General features: G+C 31.2%; 1 protein-coding gene across 1 annotated transcript; it reads left to right on the forward strand.

Annotated features, from left to right (window-relative positions):
- The first annotated feature begins 679 nt into the window (after window positions 1-679).
- On the forward strand, window positions 680-18,795 carry LOC134716013 (protein farnesyltransferase/geranylgeranyltransferase type-1 subunit alpha-like). Its single transcript, XM_063578673.1, has 8 exons — window positions 680-945; window positions 2,765-2,879; window positions 12,971-13,075; window positions 15,251-15,361; window positions 16,085-16,246; window positions 16,641-16,703; window positions 17,309-17,483; window positions 17,989-18,795. Exons 1-8 carry the CDS (start codon window positions 810-812, stop codon window positions 18,115-18,117), a joined length of 996 nt encoding a protein of 331 aa, XP_063434743.1. The 5' UTR covers window positions 680-809; the 3' UTR covers window positions 18,118-18,795.
- The last annotated feature ends 5,366 nt before the right edge of the window (window positions 18,796-24,161 follow it).

Consider the following 24,161-nt stretch of genomic DNA (forward strand, 5'->3'; position numbering starts at 1 on the left):
TACATTTTAGTTTACAATAGAGGTTTAATTCAAATACACTTTTATTATTTCATAGTGTTTGTAAAGGATAAGTTTTTGCTAAGGACTATTCAATAAGTTAACTACCCAGATAGAATTTCACGGCAAAGGAAAAAATATCCCAGGAAATATTCTCCTCCGGATAAAAAAATAACAACAACTACTGTGACATTTTTTCCTCAGGATCAAATTTCACCCGGATATAATTTTGCTTTACATATACATAACAATAATTCATGTTTTTTGTTTTTTTTTAGTTGTTTTTTTCCATTAAATTTTTTCTTCTCCTTCTTTCACCTTTTTCATTTTCATATATTTATTACAGAGCATGCCAGTATTTATATTTATGTATTGTTCAATAAGTGAATTATTTTTGTAAAGGAGACAGATTTGTCACTGAAAAGCAAATTGCTTGTTTCTGAATCCTGAATATTATATTCTTTGTATAATATCGTGTCATGATGAATTATTTGAATAAATATTGTTAAAACTAACATAACATAACATAACATAACATAACATAACATAACATAACATAACATAACATAACATAACATAACATAACATAACATAACATAACATAACATAACATAACATAACATAACATAACATAACATAACATAACATAACATAACATTTCAACTACTCATGATAAAGTATCGTTTTATTTGAAAGTCTGATTTAAAATCTTTGCCAGGAATGTATATTTAGTAGTACAAAGACGGTAATCAATATTGTAAAGCGCCCTCTAGCAACCCCGGTGTTATTAATTTCACTTTCCTTTTACCGCCATGTCGGACAGCGGATCAGAGTGTGGCGATGGACCTTGGGTTGCATACAAAGAAAGAGAAGAATGGAAGGATGTTTCGCCTGTGCCACAGGACGACGGACCACACCCAATTGTTCAGATAGCATATTCGGAAAAATGTAAGCATGACATTATGCAGTTGAGAAATTATTTGCTAAGAAAAAAGGGGGGTAACATGTGCCCCTTGTAAATTATGTTTACATGTTACTTCCTTGTCCTTTGCAGTAATACAGGCAGCTTCATTGTGTTTATTGTTTATTTAGAATTTAGAATGGACATACATGTACTACTAGTGTTTAACACCATCTAGAAAGTTGGAGTCAGGAAAAATTGTGCATCACCTGTTTTTAGGGTTAAAAAAAAACAGTATACAGGGAGGTCCTTTTCAGATTATGGTATCAAATCTTCAAAAGTGCACTTTCTACATGTGATGACAATGTTTTATGATTGTCCCAAAGTTGGTCATCAGGTTGTCATATTGACAATTTTTTGTACTATTTCTTGACCCGAAGACCGATAGATGCTGATATACATGTAGGTATCCAGTTGTAGGCTGCAGTCAACACAATAACCCAAACAGTTCTTAGGTCCGAGTAAACCCGTTTGGAGCCAAATAACTGTTTGGGTATTAAAGCCCATCATATGATGGTCACTATAAACAGGTTAGGGACAACCCACCAAATGGGGAACTGTTCCCCAAATGAGTAACAATCCCTCATTTGAGTAATCATTTTGTAGTGCTAAAAAACATTTTTTTCTTAACTGAGTTTTATTTCTTAAAATGGCACATATTCACGAAAAATGCAGCAACTTTTCCATAAGATGATTATCCTTATCTTGATTAACTGAGAAGATACAAGTCTATGAAAATCAGAAAATTTGACTATTTTCTAGGCTTCTAACTTTTTTAAAACCCATAATAAAAATATAGGTCTTTGGGAGAAGTTGATCCATTTTCTATAAATTTGTGCCATTTTACCTCCAAAGACCCATTTTTAGAAAATTCAGTTTTTAGCACTATGAAATGATTACTCAAATGAGGGATTGTTACTCATTTGGGGAATAGTTCCCCATTTGGCGGGTTATCCCCAACCTGATAAATGGTAAGGGTTTAGACTTTTCAACATAAAACCAACGGTCAGTAAAGCATGCAAGATATTTCAGCGATTACTCTCTTGTTTACATTTTATATTTCCTTAAATTGAACTGGCATTAATAGCACTTTTGTTCAGTTTCATAAAAATATCAAAATAAATGTTTAAAAAATCATTGCTGACAACCTCCCAGGTGCAGGATTTTGTTTCCACATTGAAAACCCAATGGTAGCCTTCGCCTGTTTTCCACTCTTAGGTCGGGTTGTCATCTTTTTCACACATACCCTGACTGTTTCTATTCTTTATTCTGTTCTAAGGTCATATGGATGGTTAATTACATTGCATATATGGATGAAATGTTGCTTCAAAATAGTGGTCCATTAATTGTTTAATATTTTTTTTTTTTGGTAATTTGGAAAAGTTTTGTGTTATACAACAAATATGAGAATTTTTGTCAAATTGATGGATACTAATTTGACAGCTCTTTTGCTATACATAATTATCAATCAAGAACAAATTTACTGGTTTTCTGTCTATACATAACCTACAAGTTCAAAAGAAATTATCAATTTTCGTAAAGAAAATTATAATATACTAAGAACATTTGTATTTGTGTTTCTTCTGTCCCGTCGAGCTATGTATCATTTTATGTTTGTACTTATAGAGTCGCCTGGTACACATGTATATGTTTGAGGTTATGAATAAAATCTTGAAATCTTTAATTGTATAAGGTCTTGGGGGCCTTTGATACAATTTGTTTTTGATCCTTGCACTTTATTAATTATATTTGGGTTATCACATTGTCTGATGCATTCTGGTTAAACTTCTTTTTGTTTTCTTCTAGTCAGGGATGTTTATGATTATTTCCGTGCCATTGTTGCCAAGAAAGAGATAAGTGATAGGGCATTAGACCTGACCAAAGACGCAGCTGAGCTTAATGCAGCCAATTACACAGTATGGTGAGTTACATAATTTTGTATTCTTTCATTGGCCGCAGACTACATGTATTAAAGTTAAAAAAAAATATCTTAACTTCTGGCTTCATTGTTAATATTGGTGAGATTTATTTGCAAAACTTGTAAAACATCTATCAAATTGTAGAACTTATGAATCAACCAATGTAAAATTGTCCCAGTATTTTGGCTAAATCAATTTCATTTTTGGATGCATAATTTCAACATCACATATATATTCAGTGTGTCAACATAGTCTACATCTGTCATAGTTGACATATTTAAAGTTTTCATTCAGAAACCAGAATATAATCAGGCTTATATTTAGTAACACATTGTTTTGCTATTTTTCAATATTTTTTTTTAAAGAATGTAAAGTTACAATTGTTTGTAGGGTAAGTTGAAGAGGAGAAATTATTTTAAAATTGCTCTTTTGATGGCAAAACAGAAATAAAGTTGACCTAAAATGTAAATTAAATATTTTGATTGGGGCTTTAATATAAATATCCAATAGTTTTATTTATACAATAATACTATAAGAGAGTTGATAGGCTCATATATATATATATATATATATATATATAAGTACGTCTGAGTCAGTGACAACCCTACAACAGATGTATCCATCGGATCGCCATCAATGATGGTGATACATGGCTGTGTACATAATGTATATACAACTCGTCTAAACACAATAACATCTTCATGCCTTATATATCATGTACTGTAGTACGCCGCTAGATTAAAACTGACGTGGAAAGGTAACATATGGCCACCGAAAGCTCTTTTTTTGAGAGCCCAGGTGGTTGTGTGGTCTAGCGGGACGGCTGCAGTGCAGGCGATTTGGTGTCACGATATCTCAGTAGCATGGGTTCGAATCCCGGCGAGGGAAGAACCAGAAATTTGCGAAAACAAATTTACAGATCTAACATTGTTGGGTTGATGTTTAGACGAGTTGTGTATATATATATATATATATATAAACGAGTCTAAATTGAAAACTATGTTCAAACCTATGATTGCGTTGGATATATATAAAATATATAATTCTATTACAATTATTAAATATAATGATATTGACACTTCTTTAAATTTAATATTTCCTGAAAATTCCATAAGTTAAACAGGCATTAATAAGCTAGCCTATGATTTATACAAAAATCTTTTTTTATAAACGACCATCCTGTAAAAAATCACATCAACTTCTTAATTATGCTAATGTTTCTACAAAGTTGCTGTAGCTATTCTACCAATAACTTTATATATCTATACATCTATGCAGATATTGATTTTTTTGTGAACTGCTTCTCCAGAAACTCATCTTGTTGAAAAAACATAAAACAGTTGTGCATGAAATTAATTAAAAAGTTATTAGTATCAAGACATACCACTTGTTGTAAATTGAAATCTTGAAATATGCTCACTAGTATTGTTTTGTATGATGTCAGAATGTAGGGAATTTTGAATGCAATAATATTAAAAACAAATTATGAGATGTCTTTTCATTCTTTTCTTTTATGCAGAATCATTGTGTCAGAAATTCTGTAAACTCATAATTACACCACGATTACTCATATAATTAGGGACTAAAACTTGGGAATTTCAAGCTTGTAGCCAAGACCAGATATTTCATTATTAGTTTCTATATGTTCAACTGAAATTTACCTGAAGGTTAAGGTGCTAGCTCAAAATCTAGGAGCCATGGGCGACTGGGCTCCCTTTAAGTTTTGTTCCTGAGACTACAATTTTGAAAGAAGTTTTCAGTGCTTCAGTCAGTACAGTGAAATATTATAGCCAAACATTGGAGAAACATAGAACTTTATAAGATGTCAGATGTTGTTGAAAATTTGACTCCAATACAGATTCATCTCGCCTAATATTGAGGGGGGAACCTATGTTAATAGAGTTATCCCATTTTAGCATTGAAAATTACTTTGACAAAACAAAATATGACTTCCTTTTGTACGAATGAAATGTACTGATTGAAAGCAATTTTCTATGTCATTGTTTCAACTTGGATAACAACAAAAAAACTGGTTTTAATTTTTATACGACCGCAAATTTTGAAAAAATTTTCGTCGTATATTGCTATCACGTTGGCGTCGTCGTCGTCGTCGTCGTCGTCGTCGTCCGAATACTTTTAGTTTTCGCACTCTAACTTTAGTGAAAGTGAATAGAAATCTATGAAATTTTAACACAAGGTTTATGACCATAAAAGGAAGGCTGGTATTGATTTTGGGAGTTTTGGTCCCAACATTTTGGAATTAGGGGCCAAAAAGGGCCCAAATAAGCATTTTCTTGGTTTTCGCACTATAACTTTAGTTTAAGTTAATAGAAATCTATGAAATTTTGACACAAGGTTTATGACCACAAAAGAAAGGTTGGGATTGATTTTGGGAGTTTTGGTTTCAACAGTTTAGGAATTAGGGGCCAAAAAAGGGCCCAAATAAGCATTATTCTTGGTTTTCGCACAATAACTTTAGTTAAAGTAAATAGAAATCAATGAAATTTAAACACAATGTTTATGACCACAAAAGGAAGGTTGATATTGATTTTGGGAGTTTCGGTCCCAACAGTTTAGGAATTAGGGGCCAAAAAGGGACCCAAATAAGCATTTTTCTTGGTTTTTCCACCATAGCGTTAGTATAAGTAAATAGAAATCCATGAAATTTAAACACAAGGTTTATGACTATAAAAGGAAGGTTGGTATTGATTTTGGGAGTTTTGATCCCAACAGTTAAGGAAAAAGGGGCCCAAAGGGTCCAAAATTAAACTTTGTTTGATTTCATCAAAATTGAATAATTGGGGTTCTTTAATATGCCGAATCTAACTGTGTATGTAGATTCTTAATTTTTGGTCCCGTTTTCAAATTGGTCTACATTAAGGTCCAAAGGGTCCAAAATTAAACTTAGTTTGATTTTAACAAAAATTAAAATCTTGGGGTTCTTTGATATGCTGAATCTAAAAATGTACTTAGATTTTTGATTATTGGCCCAGTTTTCAAGTTGGCCCAAATCGAGGTCCAAAATTAAACATTGTTTGATTTCATCAAAAATTGAATAATTGGGGTTCTTTGATATGCCAAATCTAACTGTGTATGTAGATTCTTAATTTTTGGTCCAGTTTTAAAATTGGTCTAAATTAAAGTGCAAAGGGTCCAAAATTAAACTAAGTTTGATTTTAACAAAAATTAAATTCTTGGGCCTCTTTGATATGCTGAATCTAAACATGTACTTAGATTTTTGATTATGCGCCCAGTTTTCAAGTTGGTCCAAATCAGGATCTAAAATTATTATATTAAGTATAGTGCAATAGCAAGTCTTTTCAATTTCACAGTATTGTGCAATGGCAAGAAATATCTAATTTCACAATATTGTGAAATAGCAATTTTTTTTTTAATTAAGAGTTATCTTTCTTTGTCCAATATAGTAAGCAAGAAATATCTGCAAGAATTTTTTAAATTGGAGTTATCTTTCTTTGTCCAGAATCAACTTAAATCTTTGTTATATACAATATACAATGTATATTCACTTTTTACTACCAACTGATAAATTTAAATAATCTTTACCATTCAGTGATAACAAGCAGTTTTTTTACATCTTAATATTTTATGATGTATTTAAATGAGTAGTAATTGTTGCAAACTCCATTAGAATATTTTAATTGAAATTAGTTTTGGAATAAGGGAAAGGGGGATGTGATTAAAAAATTGGGTTCAATTTTTCTCATTTGAAATTTCATAAATAAAAAGAAAATTTCTTCAAACATATTTTTGAGAGGATTCATATTCAACAGCATAGTGAATTGCTCTAAGAGAAAACAAAAATTTTAAGTTCATTTGAATACATTCATTCTGTGTTAGAAACCTATGCTGTGTCAACTATTTAATCACAATCCAAATTTAGAGCGGAATCCAGCTTGAATGTTGTGTCCATACTTGCCCCAACTGTTCAGGGTTCAACCTCTGCGGTCGTATAAAGCTACGCCCTGCGGAGCATCTGGTTGTTTCTGTTTTCTAATGGCCATAAAACAATTTCTTCCCCAGATTGAATTGAATAAATTTTATGATCATACCTGACATGGAAATAGTTCACACTTACATGTTATCAATCAAGTAGTTAAAAAAAAGGATATAAATTTTATTAAAATATTATTCATTTAGAGGTTATTTATTATGCAAAACGATACATTTTTGAATGTCAAATGGAGGACAGGCATATTTAAATGCACTGCAGAAAAATGGACTTACTTTTCCATTAAAGTACACATGTAATTGCTTCCTGGTTCACTTTCAGATTAATCAAAAGCAAATCTTTTCCATAAAGTATAAGATTTATAATTTTAAGCATCATAATTATTTGCCAACAGATACAAAAAATTGTGAATTTGGTGACAGATTAAGTTGCAAATGTATTAACAGTTAAATTAAGGCTTCATTTAAAAATAGATATAGATATATCCATCCTGTCTAATTTCAAATCTGGTAGTTTTTTTGTGCGCCCTTAATGTATTCCAGAATATAAGGTTGAACAGAATTAGTGCAAGAAAATGAAAAATAGAAAATATCACTTGATAACTTTGTGGATGACAAAAGACTTTTTCTGGATTTATCTACAACAGGAATACTTTAACACAAATATTTGAAAGACACGGATGTATAAATACTCCAAACATTTGTAACCACAAAGAGACCTTACAACAGTGTATCCCAAACTCTGTCTGACCGACAAAATCTCAGGCAAAAAAATCAAGTCAATCCGGCAGACCTTTTAGATTTTTTTGGCAAAATAATTAGTAAAAAAGTTCAAATTTCTTTTTCGGTCAGACAAACTCTGAAATAGTTTGGCACAGACTGTTACAAGATTGGTCCAATGCATCAAAGGTCAAATTTGCCCCTCCCTTAGTTTCTTTATAATTTCTATATTTATCTAAGAATACAAGAATAGAAAGATTTAAATGTCATGTGTAGTATAGAAAACGGGAAAACAACTATTCACATCTTTAGTTGAGAATAGAATGTCAGGGTATGCTTCTTGTAAACATAACACCACCTGCTGTTTCTATCTACTCAAGATTTCTGGCAGCAATCTGTTGCTTTCCACGTCCTAATTAGCTCTGGCTGTTGGTAATTTATATCATAATGTTTATGATCATTTGACATGGAAGTAATACTACAAAACAATATTATTAGACCTGCATAATTAATAAGTATACAAATCCCGTGGGAGTAATTATAATTAGTTCATGTGTTAAACCGGCAAGGTTGTTCTGATCAGGTGTACTGTTATTATATGTTCCCATCAGAAAGTGCCACCGCTTTAGAATTTAAAGGTTAAGCCCCACCCCCTCCTGACAGAGGTAAGACTATGTGGACCATCAGAAGTGTCTTATTTCAAAGTAGCCACATGTCTCTTTGGGAGGATTGGTTCATATATGGTAAAACATTCATGTACTTTATTAAATTTTGTATTTAATTTTATCATTGTTTATAATCAAAGTAATACATGTAGTAAAAACTGTTAACGTCAGTGTAAATATATAAAAATGAGAATCTTGATTGTAAATCAATATGTCTTCAAAGAAATCAAGGTCAAACCTGTGGTTGAGATCTGAGCTGTTGACCTGATTATATTTGAAAATACTGTATCATTATGGGACACATTTGTTCTATTTCATTCTGAATTTAGTTCCCTCTAAAGAAGTCCATCTATGAAACCACATCAATTCATTCAATCCCCATCAATATTTAAAATTTATAACCCAACATTGGTGTGGTGGCATGTGGTATTTTCAATAAGTTGGGGAGGATTGATGTCTGTCAATGTCAAATTAAAGACCTTACAATAGATATATATGCTGCTTGTCCTAGTCAAACAAAAGACGAGGTCTGGGTTTACTGTTTCTGCTAGAACACATGACGTCAGAGTTTAAACAGGGTAAATAATTCAGCTTGTTAGTTATCAAAGAGTGTATACTAGGCATTCATAAGAATGAACATGCATTTAAGATTGCAGCATGATGTGATGAACTTATCGATGTATATTTTTTTCATTATCTTGAATGTTATCTATGTTGACGACTATTACAGGGTAATATCAATACACTGCCAGAAGTATACTGACTCTTCTTCAAGGTTATTTTATGTCTATTCCTTTTATATGTAACAATAGTTATTTCTTTTGAGTCCCTGGTCCATTACCCTATCTCCTACGTCAAAGTAAATATGTAATGTAGAACCTTGTTTCCAAAATACAAAAGAATAACATGTTTACTCTCCAAGGTTGGAAGATCAATAAAATAAAATCTTGTTTTGATTCCCAAAGAATATGTAATGTATTCAGAATAAATCAATATTCCATTCACAGAACTTGGCATTGAGACAGAATGCTGAGGTGAAAGTGAAGTGAATTGCATAAATCTTGTTTAAAAATTCAAAAAAGTAACTAATAATGATGATGTCAACAAGATTTAAAAGAAATCTATGGTAAACAATGCAGAAATCAATAATCTTTTGAGATATTCCATGAGTAATCAGTGATGACATAATCTGATGAGAAAATATTTCCAATCAGTACTAAGAGCATTATCAGGGGCATTCTTTGTAACTATTACAAAAACCCAGGTCCTATTTGTATGGCTTCTTTAGCTTTCTCAAACAATTTAGAGCTACACTTAACTATCTTTAGCACTAAACCTAACCTAAATCTTATGCTAGAACTAGCCCTAGAACATTCCCTAACATAACCATAAATGATCCCTCACCCTTAAGATTTAGGGACCACTTAGCAAAAGTCGGGGGCATTTCTAGAATATCTGAAAGAAGGGGATTGTCTATGTTTTTTTTTAAATGGGGAATGGATGCCCATTACGCTCTCACCTGGACCCGCCCCTAAAGTAAAAGAATGCTTACTTCTTCTTAAAAGAAAGTCCGTTTTTGAAGATCTTTGAATTTTATGTATTAACAGACTGCTATTGAAAAATTGGGGTTGAGTTGGTGCTTTGAATAATATATATTGCAAAGACATATTCCAAAAAAAATGATAAGTGAGATTTGTGGAGTATAAATCACTTATGCATTTGATGATCATAATATCATTTTGGATTCCCGTATCTGCTAGTATTCATCTCGTGGCAAAAACAGAATCTGCTTTTGATTTACTCTGTAATTTTAAAATGAATCTCAGATAATTAGATCTCAGCCTGTTCTCGTCGCTATAGAGATGCCAAGTGGTTGGTTACTATTGCAAATTATTACATATCATAAGTAAGGATACATTGTAGATTCAGCTTCTTAATTTTGACAGAAGGAGCAAAGGTATCAGTACTTGTCAAGATTTCCAGTTCTTTTATTTTTAGGAAAACAAACTTGAATACTTTGTGTGAAGGTGTGTTCATATATTTTCAAATTTACTGGGGTATTTGAAAATATTCTGATCAACTGTTTGTGTTAGGTAAACAAGTCCCCTGGTCAATTTGTCTCCAGACCACCTACCTATATGTTTACAGGACTTTCTGTTTCATAAAATTGATTATACCATTTAAAATTTACAAATTATGACTTTTCCTAGCTGGCTTTTTTTCTGTAGAGGTTATAAAAAGAATGTATCTGCCTTATCATTCGTACAGGCTTATAAAACAAACTGGATGATTAAAACTGATTTTTTTTATCAAAATAATTCTTATTAGTTATGAGACTTTTTCTCTAAAGTCTATTGTGGAGAGTTGTCTCATTGGCAATCATACCATAGAGAACAGTATCATACTTTTGTAGTGTTTATTTCTGAACCCATTGTTCCAGTTAATCATGTTAGTATTGAATTGTCAGCTTCATGTGGAGTTTCAAATTTGAATTTACTTAACATTCTTCTGGTCTGTAAGTTTTTACACTGAGCTGTTAAATTGATGGGGATTTTGTTTCTCAATCATTTTACTTTATTGTGTGGTGATATATTATAAAGATTTTAAATGTTGAAAGATCATATTATAGTGTCTTGTCACAGTAATTCACAGTAAAAGTTAATTGACACTTTTTACTTCCTACCTACCGTCACCTCATCAATAGAAAGAAGTCTGACTGACGGAGTAAAGTAATTTTTTTTTTGTCAATGCTCAAAATTATATTATGTATAATTTTTAGCTTTTTCAGGTTTAAATGATTTTGGTATTACCATAGTAATTTTTTGGGCCCTTATATAGCTTGCAGTTCAGTGTGAGCCAAGGCTCTGTTTTGAAGACCGTTCTTTGACCTTTAATGGTTTACTTTTACATATTTTGACTTAGGTGAAGAGTTGTCTCATTGGCACTCATACCACATCCCATATCTATTTTGTTTTCGTAACACCTATCCAAGCACAAAATTGCTATTCTATGTTGGAGAATTGAACCCAACTCCTTAAAACAATAAACTGGGCACTTGACAAATGATTCATTATTACAAATAGATTAGGATTAATGGATAAACGGATTACCGGTATTGTAGTATTGAAAAAAAGAGCACTGACCATAAGACCATATAATTCTGATACTTTTAAAGTTACGCATTGACCAAATTGTAGGGTAGGATAAGCCAAAAAAGTGTATTGAAAATAAAAACATTGACCCACATTAAAGTTGAAATTATTCATATTGTTTGTTTATCAGACTATTATGACGCACATTTAAAAAATTGACGATTTTGAAATAACTAAATGGCATTTGAATTAGGACAAAACATTGTAAGGTTATTAATTTGTAAAGGGATATTTAATGGCTGTGCATATAAGTATTTGAATTTTTGAACCAAAGATGGCTTATTTCCAATTCAATACTCAAGGTTTAAATTTGTATTGTATTGAATTTCTTAATGCCTTGAATAAATGACAAATGGTGTATATGTTTGAAAATTGTATTCCTCTATATTACTTATTTCAAAGAACTTTTGTTCATTGATAAGTCTTGAAAATATTGATTCTGTGGTTAATCAGTTCTGTACTGGACTATAAATTAGGCTATTGGAATAAGAATACCTTTAGGTACAAAATTTCATATAAAAAAATTACTAAAAGCATGAAGTACTTTTGTTTAGTAACAGTGTTGTCATTGCTAGACAAACTGTACTGTCCTTGAAAACTATCACAATTGTCAGTCAGAATATAGATCTGGGTTATCACTTATCTTAAATAAAGTGGCAGATCAAAGTATCGTCTTTTGATAGTGATAATAATAATAAAAACAATAATAAAGGCTTTACATGTATCTAAAGAGGATAAACATAGTTGGTTACAACAAATAAACTTGCAATCTTTAATGTTTGAATAGTCGGTAAGTTATTAATATATCAAAGTTTCATATTTTATTTAGTTTTCTGTTCTTAACATTTTCTCATGAATAAGAAATGAAGTGTTATGGTCCCTGAAACACAAATCCAGAGTTTGCGTTTTACCCCAGTGGTCCTTAAAAAAAATGCTGGTCCTCACTTTTATTTCTTGTTCAAATTGATACCAAAATCTTGTCTGTCCTTTGTAGAATATTGGTGGTCAGGAATTTCAGACCACCACTTTTTGACAGTCATTACAATATTTAAGTTCTATTATGGCATGCTTGCTCATTGTTAAACTTGGTTGACCTTCAAATGTCTTTAATACTATGTTGTTGGGTTTCTGTCTCTTATGTATACCATAAACCAACTTTTAAAATAAAATTCTCACAGAAACGATTCGATCAAGTTAAGCCAAACTTTGCTTAATAATCCTATGTTCAGAATTGGATCTATTGATCCACACTTAAAAGCAGGATGGTTAAAATCTTTTTGTTTGCTATGGGTAAACAACTGAAGCTGTTAATTCTATTGTACCATTTACATGAAATCCATGTGAAAATGTTACATGGAATACAGATTTACAATTACTTATTCAGAGGTTTATCTGGCAGGGTATATACTGATTTCCAAATGTTTATACTGTTATACTAATATCTTGCCATTTGAAAATCATGTGGGATAAGTCGAAAACTGAAAATTAATATTTGGACCCTTAAGAATGTGTCTTTTAACGAAACCCCAGAAATTTTAGGCAACTCATGTGTTAAATATAATGTTTTATTCTATTAAATTTTTTCAGGCACTACAGAAGAACTATAATGAAAGAATTAAAGAAAGATCTGAAAGAAGAATTACGATATATAACACAAGTTATTACAGAGCACCCTAAAAATTATCAAGTTTGGTAAGTTAGGAAATATCTGATCAGGGGCAGACTACATCAGTTGACGATACTTAGTAAAGTTGTTTAAATTAATGAAAAAATGTGCTCACAGAATAGAGCTCAAGTGAAACTATGGCCACAAAATAAGAACTATCCTCATATTGTTACTTCTGAAAGAATGGGAAAATGTTTTACTGGTACTGTTGATTGTGTGTACTGTACGTGAATCTTAAAGAGTTCTATAAATATAAGTCAGCCAATGATGCCTTAAAAACCTGTAAATGTCTGAAAGTAAGTTTTATTATATATTCTATATAATGAAGAAGGATATGATTCAGTGCTATTATTTTTTTATAGCTCCAGGAAAAATTACATTGAAATATTATCAGTATTAAAGAATGATAAAATTATCAATCTTAGTTTTATGTTTAACAAGAGGATATGTATCTAAGTTTCCCGTAATTAATTTCTTGTCATGTCAAATCAGAAACACAAAGGTTTAATTGTCAAATTTGTGGACATCATTGTATGACGATTTGTCATCATTCTCCGTAGTTATAATTCATAGGAAAATTGATAAGTTAAGGGACGAGAGGTAGATGACATTAAAAATCCCAACTTTTTTTTAACTTAGAAAATTATGGGATTTGACATATTTCATGTCGGGGCTGATGTAATTATGTGAAGCTCGTAGATATTTTGCTCTCAGTGTCTGACTAATATATGTGAAGCTCATAGAGGATTTTTCTCGGGGTTCGGCTGATAAATGTGAAGCTCAATATATAGATTTTTGGTCATGTTTTTGGCTGATGTAATTATCTGAAGCTCGAAGAGATTTTTTCTTCAGGTTACGATGATTAATGTTTTTAGACTCAGTTTGCTTAGTAATTTGATGCTACATGTATGAAAAATTACATCTTTTTTCAACTTCTTTCCTACTAGTAGTTTACAGTCATGACAGTGACTTGCCTATTCAGTATTGGTGTTTCATTCTGCCTATTGCAATTATGTATTTAAAGTTCTGACACAATTGCAATCTGTTTGATTTGATTCAAACTGCTTTAGGAGAACCTCAGGTAAGTCATTAGTTAGCAGCCCAAGTGCCAAAAAGACATACTTTCAATCCTATCAGATATTGAATTGAACTTTGTCTTTATAATTTCTGTGCAGGAAAATTTACTTCAGGGTTCGGCAAGAAATGTTTAAAGATTGAAAGGACTTTATTTGGGGTGGAAAAGAAAAGAAAGGAAACCCAAAGTTAAAAATGCTTTTTTATTAGCTATACATGTCCATATTTTCTAAGGTATGAAAGTTGAAGTACCTTTATATACAAAGGAACTTTTATTGTTTATTTCTATGTTAAACATTGGTTGTGTAGCTTGTTACTTCCAGATTACATGATATAAGTATATTACAACACATATAATGAATAAAACATATGTTGACCTTATTTCCTGCCAGACCTGGCAAAACATAATCCAGGGTCCATCCAATCCTCTTTTTTTTTCGGTTTTAAATTATTTATTATTACTGATATAAATTATTTATAATTTTACATGGAAAGGGAAGTAGCTAAAATGTTGCAGTTTCCTGATAGAAACTTATTATGTGAATCAATCCAGAATGGTTTAACCAAAACAATTTTAGATTTTGATAGCATTGTGTGTGTGTAGTATTTGACATTAGATTTCATTGTACAACATATCTATGTGTTGCTGTTATAAGCAAATTAAAACAACAAACTGACCCAGCAGCCATTTCAAAAAGGGGGTTCCCAACCCAGGACAAGGGGGGATGTCCCAACTATATGTCCCCATTCAAATGCATTGATCGTCCAAACAAAGTTGGGTTCCAACCCTCGGAACCCTCCCCCTGGATCCGCCTCTGCTCATTACATCCTAGAAATGATGACTCAAACCTCAAATAAATCTACTCATATCTCAACTTTGAGTTGAAAAATAATGTCAAATTTTATATTCTTTTAGTATGTAAAAATGTTCAGGTATTTGGTTTCATGATATTTCGAAAATTAAATATATAGGTTTCTATTCAAGAGACAAATTAATAATTAACTTTGTGAATGAGCTTTATTTCTACCTTTTACTCTTTTCAAGTTAAATTCTTTGTTTTTGATATATCCCCCATTAATTGGGAAAGTTTGAATGTCTTCCTTATTCCATATTTTATGTTTTACAGGCATCACAGAAGGGTCATAGTGGAATGGTTAGGAGATCCAAAAGAAGAATTAGAATTTACTGCAAAAATACTTAGAGGGGACGCAAAAAATTACCATGCTTGGCAACATCGGTATGCCATAATCTTAAGTGTCGTATGATTAATTGCCTTCTGTAAATTTTGACTCGAGTTTACAGAGGGCAGTGTTGATATACAACAGACATAACAAAAAGGTACATATTTGTTAATAGAAAATTTTAAAGATAGGTGTATTATAAATAGTATATATGCATTCTCAAATTAGAATGACTTTTAAACACTCATTTATTTTAAAATGTTTAAATGTTTTGTCTGTTGCTAATATGTTTTTCAGGTATACCACAAGGCACCAGTGTAAACTGTTACCAGTGGGGACAATTTGTCAGTAATTATACAAACTTCTAAAAATGTCCAAATTAATCACAATTTTATGTGCAACTGTACAAATATTATGTATAATCATGATAATATGATATAAGATATTTAAATGTAAGAATTTTTATAATGCCGTTTTTAGACTTGATTATTCTTTTGTATATCGTAATTATATAAATACACATGTGTACTATTTGTTCGTCAATGTTTTGAAAGTTTTAAAGTACTGTTATTCAGATTGAAATGTACACATCAGTTAAACTAGAATGTAAAATATTATAACTATTTGCTTGTTTTAAAACAAAACAATAACACAGAATAAACAAAATCAACAATATTTAGTTTAAACTTGTCACTAATGAAGTTTTTGATTACATCAGATATTTAAAATACAAATCCAATGTCATATTGCTATAATAGATTCAAATCTCTTTTCTTTAGGCAATGGGTTATTAGAGAATTTAATCTATGGGATAATGAATTAGATTATGTCAACAAATTACTCGTAGACGACCTAAGGAACAACTCAGCCTGGAATCAACGATATTTTGTCATCAACAACACAACAGCTTTCAACGATGAAGTTGTCGATCGTGAAGTCAGGTAATTCTTCTTTGTATTGATATAAAAATCAAGATATTCACTGTTGTTGAACCTAAATGAGGTCTAAGAGTAACTAAAGATTTATAAACAAAAAATAGCAGAAAAATATGAATTTTGAAAATCTGAATTTTCTTTCATAATTTGGCATTGTGCTGTAAATTCATAGGTACACGTACCCAGTGAACAATCCTGCAAGTTTTACAATATATTCACTAGGTCAACAACATGGATTGCATTATTGAGAATTATTTATTTTGCTTTTAAATCGTCTGATATCTAATATATCACCTGATTTGCTTTTATTTTTTCATTATTGTTTAACTCAAAATATCCTATATTCCTCTCTTATTATTTATTTATTTAATTTTGAACACACAAATCTTTTTAATTTCAGTTACACACAAGATTTCATCAAAAAAGCCCCCAACAATGAAAGTGCATGGAACTATTTGAAAGGGTAAGTTAATATTGAGTACAAGAGGAGATAACACAGTTTCATTTTAAAAAACAAATAGTTCTAAAATTTGAGAAATTTCATTTGTAAATATGGACAAGCAATTATGTTTGGAAAACCATTTATATATACAAGTTGTAGTATTAAATACACCTTGAGGGTATTAGCCCAAATGGGTGTATCTAATTAACACCAAAGAAATTATTGTCATTGCAATATGGTAGTTTTCAAAATTTAGGAGGGGATCTTTCAGCAATTTGATCATATGTTATTGAAAATCAAGATAAATGTATGTTATCCAATTTCATTTAACAACATCTTGGTATAATTGTGGATACAGTTATCTTTATAGATAGTATATCTTGCTGTCAAAAAGGGTCATATTGTTTACTATAAATGACCTTTATGACCTTTTGTCTATTTTCAGAGATGCTAGACCTGAATTAAGGACTATAAATGACCCAATGATCTTTTGTTTATTTTCAGAGTATTTTAAGACTGTAAATTATGTACTATAAATGACCTTTATGACCTTTTGTCTATTTTCAGAGATGCTAGACCTGAATTAAGGACTAAAATTGACCTAATGACCATTTGTCTATTTTCAGGGTGTTGTTAGACCGTGAATTAAGTACATATCCTGGTTTGATGGAATTCTGTCAACAACTATACAATGACAGATATCGATCACCCTATTTAATAGCTTGTATGATTGATGCATACGAAGAAATGTTAGAAAATAATAATGGTGATCAAGAGGAAACACTCAAAAAATCTGTACAGGTACTTGTAAAAACAAATATTTCAAATTTTTACATTTTTACATTTTTACACCATTTAGAGTCATAAGGGGAATTTTTGTCAAGAAAAATACTAACCCTAACCCCAAGAAAAATACTTTTTCTTGACAAAAAGTCTATATGTATCCTGATTACTGCATTTAAACCATTTGGAAAACCCTGTATTAAAAGTTTGATGATAAAAGATGTGTAAAAAGAAAAGGGGATAACATAGCTTAAAAAGAAAACAAAAACATTCAACAGAAATGTATACAGAGTTCAGGGATTACAATTAATACAGAATTCATTATTAAAAATTAACATTTGCAATATTTTCCAATACTACATTTTATGCAAGTTTCGTCATAACATACTTTCCACACTATGCTGTATAGAAAGTAAAGAGAATGTATATATATGTGTGTGTGTGTGTGAAAAATAACTTGAAAAATCTTTTTTGAATATTTAGCTAGGCTGCTTCTTTAAATGAAAATATGTTATCTTTTCAGATGTGCACATCATTAGCAGATGAATTTGACACTATAAGAAGTGAATATTGGAACTATGTATCTCGTGTTTTATCAAATAAATATGGACAAAGTACAACACCAACAACAGAACAAAGTGTTGTATCATAGCATCAGCTCAATATAGAATGTTTGGTTAACCTCACTTGTCTTCGTATGCATTCCCATGTATACGTGTGATTATACACTTATCCTCCAGCCATTTTGTGTAATTGCATTATGCCATGAGCATATTTAAACCAACACTGCTATATGAGTCTGTGTGTAAATAGTTTTTAAAACATATTGTTAATAGATAACGGAATACTAGATGTTTTCACAGATGTAGAAAGATTGTTGTTTGCAGAAATATTCACTTCTCAAGTCAACACGGAAGAAAATTCAATAGTTTGTTTTATGGGTTGTTTCAAATGTAACGCAAAATCTTCTATGATAGTTTGTTTTATGGGTTGTTTCAAATGTAACACAAAATCTTCTACTAGAATATGCAATCATACCACTGAAATATGAAATTTTACATCTTTTAAAGTAAATGTTCAGATCAAAATGTTAATACTGTAGATAAATACCTGTTTTTTTCTCCCAGTAAACATTGTCAAGAAATTATATGAAATAAATGTATTACTCAATTGTAATGATGAAATTTTTGTTATGTTAACAATAGTATAAATTAGTTTTGAGATGTGTTGCTCTGTGAGAAGGCTGCTTTAATGGTTTTGTTAAGCGAAGCCAGGATGTTCATATTTTGTTATATATTTGTTTTCCCTTTATAATAAAAAGTCAATATATTGCTATGTTTTCTAATGCCTTGTAACTGATATCTACAGGCCCTGTAATGATTGGTAAATCTTACAGTGAAGTTCTCTTCTCGTGAAGCTCTTTCAGTTTGTGTGTTGCAATTAAAGGTTAATAAAAGCATGTGTAACTGAAGTGTCAAGTGGACACTTGTTTACAAGAGAACATGGGCCATATTTAATTTCAAGATCAAAGACCAAGGATACAGTTAGCATCTTAAATATGAAGAAAGAATGTTGTATTGGTCTTGTATGCACATTAGATTGAGAATTCTTCAGAGACCATGAACGAATTAGGGTTTCAGATTTTCAAATACTTAAGCATTGATCATCACTCAAGAGATGTTAAAACTGTCAACATATGCATCTGGTGCAGTAAATTTGGTACTTAAATACCATTTACTACCACTTGGTCGATAACCTCTGCTGAGATTGGTAGTTCTTGAACAAATAACCAGTCCAGGAACCAGTACTTACTTACTTAGGCCCTTGGCTCCTCCGGGGAGCATAGGCCATTGACGAACTCCCTCCATCTAACTCGATTTTGGGCAAGCTTTTCTAGTGTGTTCCAGTTGTGTCCTTGCTGCTTTATTTCCGATTCTGTGTCCCTATGCCAGGTGTTTCTTGGTCGTCCTCAGTTTTGCAGGAACCAGTACTCACTACTAACTAGTAAGGATATTCAAATAATAATAGAATTATCTCCCCATGCATAGCTCAGATTCTTTGTCTGGCTTTGAATACAATTTTGGTTTTATCAGTTTGAACTTCAAAAGTTTTTGATTTTTAAATGTTTCGTCCTGAGCATCAGTGTAGAGGGTTTGAATGTTTCATGCATATCTGGTGCATTAAAATAATACCTGACAACATTATAAAATGTCCATTTGGGTTTCCATGCAAGATGGCTTTCGTAGACCTACAATCCTCTGCAAATAGTGACATTTGGCAGGTATGTAAAATTAATACAGTTAATGCTATTTATTCAGAAGTCAAGGTCATATGTCAAATAATAAAACCCTTGCCAAAGTTGAAGGTTTAAATTTATTGCTAAATTCCATTCAGAAAGGGGACATTTTATAATTGTGGAAAGAAACCCTCTATAGGTTAAGACTCGAGAACCTTTGCAACAATAAGAGGTGTCTATAAGTTGCCAGATTCAAGGGCCCATCCATTGTCCTGTACATTTTTTAGTGACCTTTCAAACGTTTTGCCCTTTACTCTGTGACCTCTTAATGGAGGGTCTACCTATTGTAGCAATTTTACCTGACCCTATCGGAAAATAGGTATTTAGTCGGATCCTTTTGTGTATTTGTGATATGTTTAAACCGGTTTTCGATAAAGATATACGAAGAAATATCAAAATGTTTAGGACTTAATTAAATCCGTATTTCGGTAAGATTGTGCAAGCATACGATTTTTATTGCGTCTTACACTTTGAGAAGCGAATAATCTGTAACTACTTTATTCCAAAATTCTGTAAAAACGTTAATTTTGAGCTATGAAAGTCAAGTGGCTCGAGAATTTTTCTGATAAAGTTTTAAAAAAGTGCAAAAATTTTTTTTTACAGTGGGTTAGCTTTCATTAGTCTTCACCATCTATAGATTAACAACTTTTGGTTATATTTATAATCCAGAATCATCATTGAAGGTGGAGCACGATTGCGCAGTTAATTAATTATATTGATGTGCCATTTGTATGATGAGTGACATTCCGTGGTATTATGTGCCAATAGACCACTTTCGAGTTCATCCGTCACCGGCAAAAACTCGTCAATTATGCACGCCTTTATGACGTCATTTACCAGATAGAGGGGCTCGCCTGTATCCCTGCACTATTTACGTTCATCAAGCGTCTTAGTGATCGTTTTTGTGCAGGATAAACTAGAAATAATGGTTGCTCTGTAGGTACTTACTGACAATTCCCTAATGACAGCAGTGTTGATTGTCTATTTTTAGAATTCAATTTGCCGAATAATTCGTACAATATAGAATTATAATTTTCCAACCACTCGCTCAACCTTGTAAGGAAGTGACGACGCCCCTAAACGCACAGATGACTGCGATAAAGGGAGAAGCACTAATGACAGGACGATTGCCCGGATAGTGACAGGACGGTTGACCGGACGACATATAAATAGTCATAACTTTTTTGTTATCCGATAGATTTGTTTAATATTTGTAAACCTGAAAGATATTATACTATATTTTATGAAAATAAAAAAAAAAGAGAAAAAATAATTATTTTTTAGCAAAAAAAGTTGACCGGACGGTATTCACACTCGCCAATATACGCTATATATATATTCAACTGGTCGACGACAAATGTTAATATCTCTTTTGTTTTACAATATTTGTCCATGAAATTCAGGAATCATTTCACGGCAGTTTCCAAACATATCTGGATTTCAGCCAACAGGACTTTCACCTGTTTTTGACGAAGCTACCAAGTCTTGGTCAGAAAAGTTTGGTAGCTTTTCACAAAGGGGGTGTCCAACTGTTCAAATCCACCATACTGGCAAATCCCACTGGGTAACTTCATTGCAATCAGCGAATGACCAGTGTATTTATGTTCTGGATAGCTCCAGTAAGACTTTTACAGTTTAAGAGTGTTTAATTGAATTCAAATGTAAACAGTTTTATGTTTTGTTGGTGCTATTTTATTTGTGATAGTGCTAAATGTAAGGTTTTGTTTCCTGTATTTGCTTTGTGAATGATCCACATTTGTTTTTTTGTAATAACGATGTAATTTTGAAATAAAAGGTATATCCTGCTCGAAATTCCCACTTCCACCTCCCCGTTGGTGAGCAGGGGGCAGAATTATTCTGGCAGACGTAAGGGGTCGGTTAACAATTTGTTGCCGCCAATTTTTACCATTTGAACAAATTGAAACAATTTCATTTATTCGATAGTAATATAAACTATTAACTATAAAGAAGGATTTTTCACTATACAAATCCTTTCTTTAAAGGTTATTTTTTTCATAAAATATTGCTATTAAAAATAATATAACCAAAGAAGAGATATTAAGTATTGTGTCGATCAGTTCAATATATTTAAGGCATATATATATATCAATTGAATGTAAAATCCGTCCGGTCAAATTTTTTTTATTTTTTTTTTTTATTATTTAAATATATAGTTTAATTTTTCGTAAAATATATTTATTCATCTCCAATGTTGATAAATTTCAGGGACAGATATGGTAAAAAAAAAAACAATATTAACACTTGTGTCAATCAATTTAATATTATTAAGGCATATATCGGCGAATTATAGTTCCGTCCGGTCAAATTTTTTTTTAAGAAAAATATTTTTTTTATCATAAAGTTTATATTTTCATAGCATATATTTATTTATCTCGCAAATATCTCAGTTTTATGAAAAAATATTGTTTATAAAAATAAATATTTACATTTTTTTGTCGCTCAGTTCAATATAATCAACGCGTACATCGTCGAAAGTGAATACCGTCCGGTCAACTTTTTTTGCAGATTTTTTTTTCTTTTTTACTTTAAAGTTTATATTTTCGTGTAATATATTATTCAATCTCACAGGTTCCTGAGTTTCATCGACAAATATTGTAAAACAAAAGAGATATTAACACTTGTCGTCGACCATTTCAATATATATATAGCGTATATCGCCGAGGGTGAATACCGTCCGGTCAACTTTTTTTTGAGAAAAACCCATTTTTTGGCAATCAAGTTTATATTTTCGTATAATATATTTATAAATCTCACAGATTCCTGAGTTTCATGGACAAATATTGTAAAACAAAAGAGATATTAACATTTGTCGTCGACCAGTTGAATATATATATAGCGTATATTGGCGAGTGTGAATACCGTCCGGTCAACTTTTTTTGCTAAAAAATAATTATTTTTTCTCTTTTTTTTTTATTTTCATAAAATATAGTTTAATATCTTTCAGGTTTACAAATATTAAACAAATCTATCGGATAACAAAAAAGTTATGACTATTTATATGTCGTCCGGTCAACCGTCCTGTCACTATCCGGGCAATCATCCTGTCATTAGTGCAACCCCGATAAAGGCGCGTATAATTGACGAGTTTTTTCCGGTGACGGATGAACTCGAAAGTTGTCTATTCGAAAAAGTTATACGAGAATTGTCTCCCCTTAACAGGTTAATTTTTTTTTATAATTATGTTTAGGTTTCTGATATAATTTTGAATAATTACAAAATGAATCAATGCAATATATTTCAGTTGTTGTTATTGATGTATTAAAACAATTGATGTACGAATATAATTTCATAAATTTGAAACGTTTAAAAATTTTACATACCAATATAAAGAACTTTTTATCATTTTTGAAATAGACTATGAATGAAAATTGCATGAATATACTTCCATTCATGATAGAATGATTGGGAAATGAGCCGGATATATCTATGTGTCATCACAGAGAGTGACTAGCAAGCAAATTTAAATTGTAGCTAATTCATTGTTAAAACAATGTTCCACTGTAAACGAATGTTATTTTATACAAATATAAGGACTTAAAAAGCTAAATCTACAAATTTTATTTGAAATTATGAATTTTTATTGCAATAGGTTAATATGCTACCTATTGTTTATCCTTGTCCTGAACATACATGAAATATTTGCCACTGGGCGTTAAGCTAACCACAATCAATCATAATTGTTTAATATACGGTGTCGTGTCTCGGCATTGGATGCTAAACATATTTCAGGACTCATTTCTATCAAAAATGTATGTTCTGTATGGAGTATCACAAAGTTCGCTACTATGTTAAAAAATAACAAGCTCTTTAAACGACTATTATGAATTGATAGTATATTAATAAAGAAACAAAAAAGTAGAAAAAAATGGGAGGTTTTGTGTGCTGTTTTCGATATATAAGCCATTGAAAATTGGCGGGAAATAATTCTCTCTAGACTTTTCATATATTTGACATTGGCACCTTATTTGTTTCAAAAAAAATAACTAGAATTTTATAAAATTTTGAAATCTGGCTTTTTAAACTTTATGTAATGAAATTATGAAAATAAAAGAAGGGGTTGGTGGGCAAATTTTAATAATGACAATATATGGATAAATAAAACCAGAGGATTTCGAAAATCTGGCAAAAAATACAAAAATGGAGGAGCAAACATCCTTAAGCACCACAGTGGTGGTGGCATTGGTAGCAGAGTGGTCGGAGTAGTTCATTTACTGTATCAAAAGGACTCTTATAAATCACCACAGTAGTGGTTGCATTGGTAGCCGAGTGGTCGGAGTAGTTCATTTACTGTATCACTAGCTTGTTGACACTATTTTGAACCCTACATGTGGCAGGTGCCTATCATTCCAATCTTTGCCTAGGACTGCCAGGTAACCTGG

Source organism: Mytilus trossulus, chromosome 4 (assembly GCF_036588685.1).
Source record: "Mytilus trossulus isolate FHL-02 chromosome 4, PNRI_Mtr1.1.1.hap1, whole genome shotgun sequence".
NCBI lineage: Eukaryota > Metazoa > Mollusca > Bivalvia > Mytilida > Mytilidae > Mytilus > Mytilus trossulus.